General features: G+C 37.2%; 1 protein-coding gene across 1 annotated transcript in view; it reads right to left on the bottom strand.

Moving 5' to 3' along the window:
- The window catches only part of opn4b (opsin 4b), a 47,398-nt gene that overhangs the window by 13,609 nt on the left and 20,568 nt on the right, over positions 1–13,221 (bottom strand). The window contains exons 3-7 of the mRNA XM_067369165.1: positions 11,177–11,310; positions 5,906–6,109; positions 4,830–5,001; positions 4,425–4,592; positions 115–222 (exon numbers count right to left, since the gene is read on the bottom strand). Coding sequence (XP_067225266.1) covers positions 115–222; positions 4,425–4,592; positions 4,830–5,001; positions 5,906–6,109; positions 11,177–11,310 — 786 coding nt within the window. The remainder of the gene's footprint in view (positions 1–114; positions 223–4,424; positions 4,593–4,829; positions 5,002–5,905; positions 6,110–11,176; positions 11,311–13,221) is intronic.

Raw genomic sequence — 13,221 nt, 5'->3', positions numbered from 1 at the left:
AATTACTGTGAATGTATAGCAACTAGTAGCCATGAATATACTGGAAATTCTTTTTTAAAAGCAGCAGAATAGAGAACTCTTTGTAAAAAGACTTACCCTTACGCATCATCATACCTGTACTTGGGGTGAGTGATGGCATAGATGATTGGGTTGTGAATGGCGGATGCTTTGGCAATCACAGCAGGCACAGAGTTCATGTAGGGTGTAAGCATGTCAGCGTATCTGTGGAAAGAGTAAGACGACATAACATTACACATCATTTTAATGTGTTACTTTCTTCTAACACGCATGACATCGCATCGCAGCTACACACAGACATATTAGATTGAAAAGAGGTGGTAAATGAGTAAAACCATCCAGTCCTTTGCAAATGTAGCAGCAGGTACGTGGTGGATGTGATCATTATTCTGCCAAAGTAAGTCTGATTACAACAAAGCAGTGCATTTCTTTCACAGTATGTGACACATTTTCTCTGAGGGTGGATGGAAGAAAGCAGTGATGGAAGACTAAAGTGATCAGAGACTAAAAGAATAAAAGAGTCTTAACATTAGAGTATTATATTATATTATATTATAAAAACTAATATTTTCTTTAAAGGCGCCAGCGAATGTTTTTTTACAAGATGTAATATAAGTCTAAGGTGTCCCCTGAATGTGTCTGTGAAGTTTCAGCTCAAAATACCCCATAGGTTTTTTTTTTAATTCATTTTTTTAACTGCCTATTTTGGGGCATAATTAGAAATGCGCCGATTCATGTTGCGGCCCCTTTAAATGCTCACACTCCCCGCCCCCGGAGCTCGCGCTTGCCTTAAACAGCACATAAACAAAGTTTACACAGCTAATATAACCCTCAAAATAGATCTTTACAAAGTGTTCGTCGTGCATGCGTCAGATTATGTGAGTATTGTATTTATTTGGATGTTTACATTTGATTCTGAATGAGTTTGAGGCTATGCTCCGTGGCTAACGGCTAATGCTACACTGTTGGAGAGATTTATAAAGAATGAAGTTGTGTTTATGAATTACACAGACTGCAAGTGTTTAATAATGAAAATAAAGACGGCTCTCTTGTCTCCGTGAATACAATAAGAAACAATGGTAACTTTAACCACATTTAACAGTACATTACCAACATGCTAACGAAACATTTAGAAAGACAATTTACAAATATCACTAAAAATATCATGATATCATGGATCATGTCAGTTATTATCGCTCCATCTGCCATTTTTCGCTATTGTTCTTGCTTGCTAACCTAGTCTGATGATTCAGCTGTGCAGATCCAGACGTTAATACTGGCTGCCCTTGTCTAATGCCTTGAACATGAACTGGCATATGGGGGCGTACATATTAATGATCCCGACTGTTACGTAACAGTCGGTGTTATGTTGAGATTCGCCTGTTTTTCTGAGGTCTTTTAAACAAATGAGATTTACTCAAGAAGGAGGAAACAATGGAGTTTGAGACTCACTGTATGTCATTTCCATGTACTGAACTCTTGTTATTCAACTATGCCAATATAAATTCAATTTTTAATTCTAGGGCACCTTTAAGTATGAGATTTTAAGTTAATATTTTAATAATTTAACAACACATTTGCTTGTTTATGGTTCTCTAATGTTAACATGCAGTTAAAGAAATAAAATATTTCATCTTTTACTAAATGTTTCATTTTATTGCTTTTTATCAACCCCCTGCAGTTCCCTGACAAACCACTCATGAACCCCCAGTTTTAGAAACACTGTTATAGTATCCCTATTGTATTGTATTGTATTGTATCATATTGTATTTGTGGCACAGGTATTAAAGCGTTAGTTCACCCAAAATGAAATTTCTGTCATTAATTACTCGCCCTCAAGCCGTTCCAAACCCGTAAGACCCTCGTTCGTCTTCAGAACACAAATTAAGAAATCTTGGTAACACTTTAGATTACAGCTCGGAAAGTACTCCGTAATTACAACAAATTTACAACGTAACTTTCAATAATTATAGTGTAACTATACAGTAAGTATGTGTAAGTATAGGGGAACAATATGTTACCCTTGTTACCCTCTTATTTCATGTAGTTACAGGGTAAGTAATTAATAAAAATAAATAAATAAATAAAAACACAAACAGTCATATCACTTGGAAAACTTTATTTGAAAAACAACTTATTTCAAAACAGATTTAAAGTTGCAACACTTCTTATTCATTTCTCTTGCTTGGCTTCTTCCTCCTCTTGTTCCTCTTTTTCTTTCTTTCCACTGATGAATCTTAAGAGGGAATCCCATTTGCTATTCTGTATTTAAAAAATACAGAACACCCGGAAATGTGCTCACCGTTTACTCATCTTTTACCCTCATGCCATCTGAGATGTATACGACTTTCCTTCTTAAGATGAACACAAAAAGGATTTTAGGAATCTGGGAATGCTTTATAATGCAAGCTCACGTGTTCCTAAAAGTCAAAGCATCAAACAGCACAAACAGCAATAACGTCTCGGTTACGTATGTAACCCTCGTTCCCTGAAGGAGGGAACGGAGACATACGTCGAACGTGACCGACTGAAAGGGAACTACAGTAATCCATACGACCCTAATGGATGAATCGATGTCTTCTGAAGTGAAACGATACGTATTTGTAAGAAAAATACCAAATATTTGAATATTTTTAAAACTTTCGACCAACTGTCTCCTGCGCGTGCATGCGAGGGTTGAGAGTTCATGCTTGACGTAACTTGAAGCATGACGTAGGCATGCCGAGAAACTCACGCAGATGTTGGATGCCGTCAGTTTTTTAATTTTTTTTATTATTATTTTTTTTTTAGTAATGCTCACAACAAAATACACAGAATAACAGATAATGAGAATGAGAAACAAACAAGTCAGAATAACAGAGACGGCAGTTCTCGCGCGAGTTTCACATGAATCTCCCGCGAGAACGTCATGAAAGCTTCACGTTGCTCATTTCAATGTGCATCTATAAACGTGAAGTCGACTCTCATGCAGGCGCTGGTGACAGTTGGTCGGAAGCGAAAAGATGAATAGCCTAAACCATGAGAAAATTTTGGGGTTTACTGTATTTTCTTATAATACAGAATAGCAACGGGATTCCTTCTTAAGATTCATCAGCTGAGAAACAACAGCAGGTGGAAACAAAGTGAGAAACAACAACAACCAAAAAAAGGACAAAACTTGTTACTTTCTGTCAGGACTTTAGAGTTTGAAATGAAAAGTTGATTTAAAAAAAATGAATAATAAGTGTTGTAGACCTGTTTTTAATAAAGTTGTTTTTCAAATAAAGGTTTTGGAGTCAGTGATATCAGATTGTTTGCATTTTATTAATTACTTACCCTGTAAATACATGAAATAAGAGGGTAACAAGCACCACTTTAATTTACGGCCCGTAATGTCATACTTACCCCTTAGTTATATGTCATAAGTACCCCTTAGATATAAAATATTTACAATATAAATAATTTGTTATTTTCCTGGTTGTTACCCCTTTATTCCCAATACTTTACATATTGTTCCCCTATACTTACACATACTTACTGTATAGTTACACTATAATTATTGAAAGTTATGCTGTAAATTCGTTGTAATTACGCAGTACTTTCAGTAACTCAGTATTGTCCGGCTCCTGCATCAGCATCACACACATGCACCGTGCTGCTCATGTGAACAGCGTCGGCCAATACAGAGCCGTCATTCTGACATAGAACCAAGAAGTAAAACAGCTGAATGTAAACAGCATAGGAGAATGACAGGGGAGAGAAGAAATTGTTGAAGTTACTTTTGGTTCGTTTTTGTGCACAAAAAGTATTCTTGTCGCTTCATAACATTAAGGTTACACCACTGTAGTCATGTCGACAATTTTAACAATGTTTTTACTAATTTTCTGGATATTGAATGTGGTAATCATGTTGCTTTCTATGGGGGATAAAAAGAATCTCGGATTTCAAAAATATCTTAATTTGTGAAGGAAATGAATGGAAGTCTTACAGGTTTGGAACGACATGACGATTTAGTAATTAATGACAGAAATTTCATTTTTGGGTGAACTAACCCTTTAAATAGCTTGCCAACTCTTTGGCTACTCATAACTACCTTGAAAAACATCTGCTTCTCACATGGAACACACTGTATTATATGATGATTCAGATAAATGGATAATTGTATTATCTTTAATTTAAAGCTATCTTTGCTTTTTTTAATACAACTTATGTCTGCCTTGAATGTCTAGACATTCTTTAAACAAATAACTGCAATCTCTAACAGTGAGTAACATGTGTAAGCACAGTGACATCTCAAGTGTGTGTTTATCTGTCAAATTATTTAGCTGTTTCAGTTGCTTCTAATTAAAGTCAACACTAATTAAATAACATTAAGAAGGATGTAATAAAAGTAATGGATTGTGGGTGTAAGACATGATGATTCTCACCCAGCAAAAGCAGTAAGAGCTACACAGGAGTATGGAGACCAAGAGATGACATACAGCAGGATCACAATGAGCGCTATCTTTGCCATCTTCCATTCATTTTTCATTTGCTGAATCTTCTTGATAGAGTCTCTGGGTCCTACTCCTTCTCCATTGATTTTTCCCACAGCTCTGTTATTCCCATCATACAAACATGTAAACAAACATATAGATTCAGTACACACAAAAAGAGACGGAACATACGTCAGTTCACAAAGCGTCTTTGTCTTTGTAACATCACACTAATCTAAAATTGATCTCTTTTTGATAAATAATACAATTCCCCTTCCCAGTAGGCCTATTTTTCCTCTTTTTGGTTCAGACCTGTGGTGAAACACACATAGAAATGGTACTTAAACAAGAACTTACCTGTTGGTATCACGGATAGCTCTGAAGATGAAGAAGTAGCAATAAATGATGATGAAGAGGGGGATGAAGAATACAAATGTAAAGAGCAGCATTGTGTAGGCGCGTACTGAAGGAGTGAAGGTCATGTAATCCCACGAACAGGATGTCAGCAGACCTTCAGGAACATAGGCACCTATGAATATAAAACTCAATTATGAGGTAAAATTCTCTCTCTGGGTTTGCAGTTTTTAACAAATAAGGGATTTATACATTATTCAATCTCAAATTTTAAAATTAAAGGAATAGTTCACTTTAAAATGAAAATTACCCAAAGTTTTACACACCCTCAAGCCATCCTAGATGTATTTGACTTTCTTCTTTCTGATGAACACAATCAAAGTTTTATTAATAAATACCCTGACGTATCCAAGCTTTTTAATGGCAGTGAATGGGAACGAGTGAACGAGTATGAAGCTCAAGAAAGTGAATCCATCCATCATACACTTACTCCACAAGGCCTTCTGAAGCGAAATAATGAATTGGCGTAAGAAAAAAACAAAAAACATATTTAATACATTATAAAGTAAAATAACTAGCTATGTCCTACACCTTCCGTATTCAACTTGTTGAACACAGAAGGCGTAGGACGTAGCGTTAGCAACTGCAAGAGGTGTTACACTTTTTTCGTAAGTTGAATACGGAAGGCGGTCTGGCGGAAGCTAGATATTTTACTTTATAACTTGTTAAATATGGATATTTTTTACAAAAATGCATTGCTTCACTTCAGAAGGCCTTTATTAATGCCCCGGAGCCATGTGGAGTACGTTTATGATGGATGGATGAATGCACTTTCTTGATCTTCATACTCATTGGTCCCGTTTACTGCCATTATAAAGCTTGGACGCATCAGGATATTTATTAATATAACTCTGATTGTGTTCATCGGAAAGAAGAAATTCATATAGACCAAGGATGGCTTGAGGGTGAGAAAATCTTGGGGTAATTTTCTTTTTTTACGTGAACTAATGCTGTAAATGCCTCTGTTGTCTCCTTAGAGAAAACTGCCCTATGAAGTGATTGTTTGTATAAGCACTTACTCCATCCAAAGAATGGAGGCAGGCTCCAGCCCATAGAGTACGCCCAAGCAGCGGAGAGTATCAGCAGGGCTCGTTTGCGTGACATAACACCAATCGAGGCCAAAGGACGAGTGATCACGAAGTATCGATCTACCGCAATAACCATGAGAGTGATCATTGAGCACATACCAAACAGAGCGCCGCAGAAAGCATATAACTCACAACCTGTGGGGAGAGAGAAATACAAAGAAATACTGTAAAAAAAACAAAAACATTAATGCATTTCATAATGCCCTGAATATGTAATCCAGCATTGCATTAATAAAGCAAGTCCTTCACATTGTTTCTTCTATACTATGAGTAATAAATCATACAGGCCATATAGAGTCCATTTGAATCAACCACCTCACTCATGCTCCTGAAAAGAAAAAGACTGAAAACCGCGTCAGATGAAAGAGAACTTGTTTTCCTTACCATCACAGAAATACCTGTTAATTAATTCAAGCTGTACATGCAGGCAACTGTGGATATGTAATTATAATAATAATGAAAAATCCTGTAACCCTGTGAATCTATAATTGCTTTGGAAATGTCACTAATGTGAACAGGCGTTTCACTGTATAGATTGGAAAAGGGTATAAGTTAAAAATCTGTCATTGAAAAGCCCATATTTATTAGCTACTAATTTAAATTAGCTTCATCACAGCTTCTCCATTCATCTAGGTTTGTCATCCAGAACTCCTTCCAGGACACCCAGGAACTTTAGAGTTGTGATTGATGACTAGTTAAACCTTACAGACCACACTGCTTGAACAGCCCGGTCCTTCAGGTTTGCCTTATACAACATTAAGGATCAGGCCCTTTCTATTGGAGCATGCTACACAACTCCTTGTCTGACTGGACTACTGTAATGCTCTCTTGGCAGGCCTTCTAGCATGTACTGTCAAACCTCTGCAACTGATCCAGAATGCAGCAGCAGGACGTCACACCTCCCTTCATCAATTGCACGGTTGCCAATTGCTGTTTGCATCAAATTCAAAGTACTGATGTTTGCCTACAGAACAACCACTGGCTTTGCCCCCATACATTAAAACTATTTACTTCAGACTTGTGCCCTCCAGAAGCTTGTATTCTGCAAGTGAAAATCACCTTGTGGTGCTATCCCAAAGAGGCACAAAATCACTTTCACGGACTGTTCCCTGCTGGTGCCTAACTCAACCCGGGCAGCTGAGTCTTTCGCAACTTTCAAGGCTGATTAGGCATCTTTGACTCATTAATACTAATTAATACTTGTGTATATATATATAAACTTGCTACGTGTACTTTACTAGCCTAAATGGGATTTGTCACAGCACTTGCATATTGTTGCCCTATTGTTGATTTGATTGCTTCTATTGTTCTGCTCATTTGTAAGTCACTTTGGATAAAAGTTTGCCTGTCAAGTCCAGAATGATATATCTTCTACAAGATATATCAGTCTGGTCAGTCTGCCCTCCGTCACGCCTCAAGTCAACTCCAAACCGTGCAATCATTTATTTCAGTTTCGCAAACAGCGTCACTCTAGTGCGGCGAAAGTCCCTTCAATATCAGCAAAGATTGCACACGGGAGACCCGAGAGTTTGTTCTATTCAGCCATGAATTCAGTTTTAAATGACCAAAAACACATTAATTATTTACTTTTCGCTGTTGACTCTGTTGTCGCTTTGCCAACGTCATATCCGCCCTTCTCTGATTGGTTTCCTCCGCTTCCCGTTTGCTCGGATTTGTTCCGCCCTAGAAATCGAATTGATTCAATGGTCGACCAGATTCATCCGCTAGTACAGTGGTGAGGCTGGATTTTCCAGGCAAGATAAAAGTGTCTGCTAAATGATCAAATGTAAATGTAAATATTGCTGGGAATTTATAGTCCTGCTTATGAGAAGACCAACAACATAGCACAAACTGTTTCATAATGTTTGAGTATTGTATACAAGTGTGGTATGCAGTGTAGCTAGAGATAATGTACACTGTGAAATTGAAATTAATGAAATGAAATAAGTTTGTTTCACTCAAATAAAATTCCATTGTTCTTAATAGAAAAAAGTTGTGTGAACTCAAATATGATTGAGTGTTGTAGATTTCTAATTCCCATGCTTTTCGTCAGACAGTATAAATAAATGTTGAAATGAAGTGTTATTTTGTGTGTTTTTGCACATGATTATCATATAAACACATAAGTTAGTGTTTAATATTGTGATTTACAGGGGGTTCTGTCATGTTAGTTTTGTAAGGTTACCATTATGGTAAAGAGTAGAGCCTGCGGTTAGGTTGAGGATGGGCTGCAAAACTGTTAAGACCACATATACTGTATGTTGTTTGATTATATACATGCACATATATATTAACAGTCTCTTTGATAGTTATAATAACATGTTTTAATCTGCTATCTAATATTTAACCAAGATCTGAATGTGATTTTTATGTAAATGAACTGTATGTATTGTAATTAACATGATGAGTTGGGTGAGGCTGAGAACTGTGGGAGTGAAGGGATGCCAGTGATGTGATTGTTAATGAGAGACACCTGTGCACCACAATGGCCTTGTTCTGCTTCCAAGGCTCTCGGCTGCGCCCACTTAAATGCTGGGTTAAAAACAACCCAAGTTGGGTTGAAAATGGACAAACCCAGCAATTGGGTTGTTTTAACCCAGCGGTAGGGTTAAATGTTTGTACAACCTGCTGGGTAGTTTTATTTAACTCAACTATTGTTTAAAAATTACTGTATTGCTTAATTAAAATTAACCCAAAGTATGTTGGAAATGAACATTTATTAATGTTCAATGAATAATTATTAAACAATAAATATTTATTAAATTGCTTATTAATACATTTATATTAATAAACTATTAAACTATTAAATTTATATTAATAAAATATTAAAGCTTATTAATAAACATTCACCTTTTGTCTATTATTGTTGTCTCTAATTGCATCTGGTTTTTAATTTTCCAACTATTTTGGGTTCATTTTAAGATAGCCATATAGCAATTTTTAAATAATAGTTGGTTTAAATAAAACTACTCAGCAGGTTGGGCAAACATTTAACCCAACCGCTGGGTTTGTCCATTTTCAACCCAACTTGGGTTGTTTTTAACCCAGCATTTTTTAGTGTATTAACTTAATAAAATGACTTAGTTTACTTACATTTTTTGAGTTAATACATTTTACTAAAAAGTTTTAAACATTATTAACTTATCGAGTTTTACAGTGTATAAACATATAATCATGTGATCTTATGTCATCCTGAAGGGTTTTGATTTTTGCTATTAATCGCTGACTGTACATTATACAGTTTAGTACACAGCTACTTAGGAAATGCCTAAATAAACAGACATTAATTTAATTCATTATGTATGTTATGCATATTAATAATATATAATGTACAAATTATTATTATTATTATATTTAAGTTTGAATTATTTTATTATGTAAGTAGTAAGAGAAGAGTGCCATAATAACAATTTGTATGAAATTGGTTGCACTCATTATAAAAAAACTTGACCACAGAATGAAAACTATCCCTTCATCAGGAGTATGACTGACAAGCGATCTAACCAATCATAACGCAGAATCAGCCATTTTGTCCAAAAAAAGCAGTCAGGATTTAGAATATTAACCTTGGTGGACCTGAACTTGAAAAATGGTGTGTATTTACATCTTTCCGCATTTGAAACAACATTCCTTCTCATGTTCATTCATGTTTATTTTATGCTATAAATAACTAGTTAGGAAGAGATGATCGGTTCACGAGCTGCTTGATCTGAGGCGCTACAGCAATCTGTCACGACACATTAAACAGCCACAAAACGTTTTTTATTGTTTGAATTTCTTTAAAAAAATTACACAATTTGAAAGATGGGACTTTGTTTAATATCATAAGTAACCTGCTCTGTCTTGTCTGTCGACGTGTTGTCAGTGTCCTCTTTGCTCCGCGATGTATTTTTCACTCTGTGAAAAGGGGGCGGGTCTTTGCGAAGGGTCAATTGACCAAACAGAATCAGAAAGCATATTAAAAAATGACACATTTAAGAACAATAAGCATGCAAGACAATGCTTTTCTGCTCATAAAACTACAATAACACCTTGGATACAATATTAACAATGAAACAATATGAATGATATATGACCGCTGGTGGTTGTAAGATTCTCGGTTGTCAAATTCTGATCTAGTATGCTTTAAGATCCGCAAACGGGTCTAACTGTAATGAATGTGAGTGGGTATCTTTTCTCTGTGAGTGGGTCCTGTTGTCATATTTTTCAACACCATCTAATAATGCTGCCCTACAGCACTTTGAGGATATTTTATTAAACATCATTTAGAAGAAGCATGGCAGATATCTCACACATACCTCAGTTTGAAGAGAGACCTTGAGACAGTTTGAGTGAGCTCATTCCACTTCATCAATCATACAGCAGCTACTTCACTTCAAAGAACACGCTTTAAGTGCTTAAAAGGTTTGGAATTTAAAGAAGACCATCAGTGATCATCAAGGGATCCAAGGATGACCTGAAGTTTTATCATTATTCGAAAGCCTAATATTATAGCATCACATAAATTCCACATTTGCACCAGATCATGCAGCTGTTATGCTTTAAAGTTGGTACTTAGGACTAATATTGATAATTCTAACTGCAATACTATATTTAAAAGGGCTTTATAGAATGAGAGATCACATTTGTAATATAATGCCTTTGTATGGAGCTGTTTGGCCATGATAGACTAACTGCTATTCTAAAAACCCACCTGAGAGAAAATGGCTCAAATATGCAAATTTCCCATGATGATGAAAATATAATCACCACTGTTTTCCCCATGGAACAAAGCTTGATAAAACAGCCGAAATGATCCCTAATTATTTTTCTGAGCGCTGATTCATCAGACTATCTGCTTGGTGAGCCGAAAAATTTTTCCAGTGCCTGCGTATTTTACAACATGTTCAAGCTAACCCGAACACTGATTCATATCTAGATACGCTTTGACCTCTTTGGACATTAAGGTGTTTCTTCTCCAGGATGCAGTTATGCATCAATGAATAATCCCTTTCCAACTGAGATCTTTTATCATTATCTGTTATACTTTCTTCTCATCTGCACTGGAATCAGTCTCATGAAGATAATCTGATGTTAAAAGACATCCTGCAAAGTTGTTTTGACATTTCACTCTTTCTTAGCATCTGTGCAAGTGGCTATGAATGTCTGAAAATGAACCATGGTTTTGATCAAGTGCCCATGATTATCTGACAGCTGAATTACCTTTTTCGCCAAAGATCCATCGCTTGTGCATACTGGTGATAAAGAAGATTGGTGTCTGAGTGATACACATCAGAAAGTCAGTGACAGCCAGATTAACGATGAACATGTTGGCAGGTGTCCTCAAACTCCTACTCCTGAAAAGATACACAAAAGAACTGTCAAAGAAAGAAGAAGCAGCAGCACACAGTGGCAGTGGTATTTTATGTTGTATTATTTATAAATGTTTATATATATCAGTGGTATATATTTTATAAATCAAATTTAAATTCATGTCTGCTACTTTAAACGTCATGTTTTCCTTGTTTTTACATTTACATCAAAAAAAAAGAAAAAAGAAACCAAATATATTCTATTTTGTATTTATTTATACATTAACAATGTAATTAATGTTCTATTTATTAAAACCAAATCAGTATCATCAAGTTAGTGTTTTAATTTTTTGTACGTTTATTCCAAAATAATAACTAAAGGCAGTAACAATTTATCCCTCTATGGTACGCAATATGATACCAATGAGGAAAAAAATGTTTTTTTTTTTCTGTTTATAATTGGACACTATAACAATATCAATAAGTATTTTCATGAATTTTTAACTTATTTATTTTTAAGCGTTAATTTAAAAGTCTCATTTTATTAAAAACACACTAAAATAGACTATTATGTTGCCTGGAGGCAACACCGTATCTCTGTAAGGGTATGTGACCACAGGCAGAAGAAAGCAGGAGAAGTAGGTTTCCAAAATACTCAAAAGGTTTAATAATAACTCAAAAGGTAGGCAATACAGTTCCCATTCAGTCGGTCACGTTCGACGTACGTCGGACAGACCGACGAATAGGAATCTCGCTAGAGAGGCCAATCTACTTCGAGTGTAACTAAAACGAGCCAATGCACATTGGCATGCAATCATATGCATCAGCTGCTCGCCTCGCAGCGCGGGTATATAATGAGCAGCAGGTGCGTTGCATCTTCAGCTTTTCGCTTCGGAGCCGAACGGTGTTTGTTCCTGTTCTCTGCAAGCAAGTGTCTGCTAGAAGACGAGTCAAGCTTTTTGGTTGAACTTCTCTTTTTTTCCGAGTGCGGGCGAACAGCACAGCAGCGGGGTCGAAGTCCTCTCTTTTTCTGTTTTTGTTTCGTTTGACGTTTTTGAGCAAATAGCTGTTTGACAGCGTCAGAAGGCTGTTCTCACGGCCGGTACGGTGCGCTTTTGAGCGCTGAAAAGCCGTTTTTACGGCTGGTAAGAGTGAGCGCCTTCAAAGAGAGAGAAAGCACATGACAGGCTGCACACAATCCCTGTCTGTGTTGCGGTGGCCGTTCCCCTGCGTGCTTCAGCACTTCTAAAAGAGTAAAGTTCCTGAAAGAGCTTACACAAGTAGATTTGCGTCTTTTTAAAGACGACATCCTACTTGTGTTTCTGGATGCGATCGTTCCTGTCCTCACTGACGGCCACGATCACCGTTTCGCATGTCTGGGCGCGTGCTGAAATGATGTTCGTGGGTGTTCATGTTTTCATATGAGAACATGATCACGTCGACACGCCGGTCGTGACTCTTCTTTCTCCGGGAAGCTTGAGTCCCCTCTGTTGTTGGCCAGCTGCCGCTTGTGTGTAAAAGCACAGCCGCGGGTCTGCCCGACACTCTGGGAGACCGCGGAGATCAGCGAGAGCAAACCTCTCGCTCCTCTGCGTGTCGTGTACCGTCGAGCTGCCGGGCTGCAGCGCGGGTTGTCACGGCAACCCAGCGCTCGCTCGGCGCTCTAGACGCGCGGTTCCCTTGCGTAATCTCCATTGTAGCGCCCTCTCTGGTGCACCAGAAGAGGTCTACTTTGCTGATATGGCTTGGGTGACATGAGGTTGAGGGGTTCCTTCGGGGAACCAACCCCCTAGGGCCCCTCCCTCTCTAGCGCATTGCAAGCTGTGCAGTTTCTGGATTGGATTGCTGGTCCTTTTCATAGGGGAACCTAGCATTTCATTCAGAGCTCCAGCTGAGGGACAGACGTCGATTGCAGCATCGGAGAGAGTGTTGTTATGCTCTGGAAATGAGGGTGAC

This window comes from Chanodichthys erythropterus, chromosome 19, assembly GCF_024489055.1.
Source record: "Chanodichthys erythropterus isolate Z2021 chromosome 19, ASM2448905v1, whole genome shotgun sequence".
NCBI classification, from domain to species: domain Eukaryota; kingdom Metazoa; phylum Chordata; class Actinopteri; order Cypriniformes; family Xenocyprididae; genus Chanodichthys; species Chanodichthys erythropterus.
The sequence above is the reverse complement of the archived record's forward strand: the minus strand, read 5'-3'. Positions and strand labels throughout refer to the sequence as shown.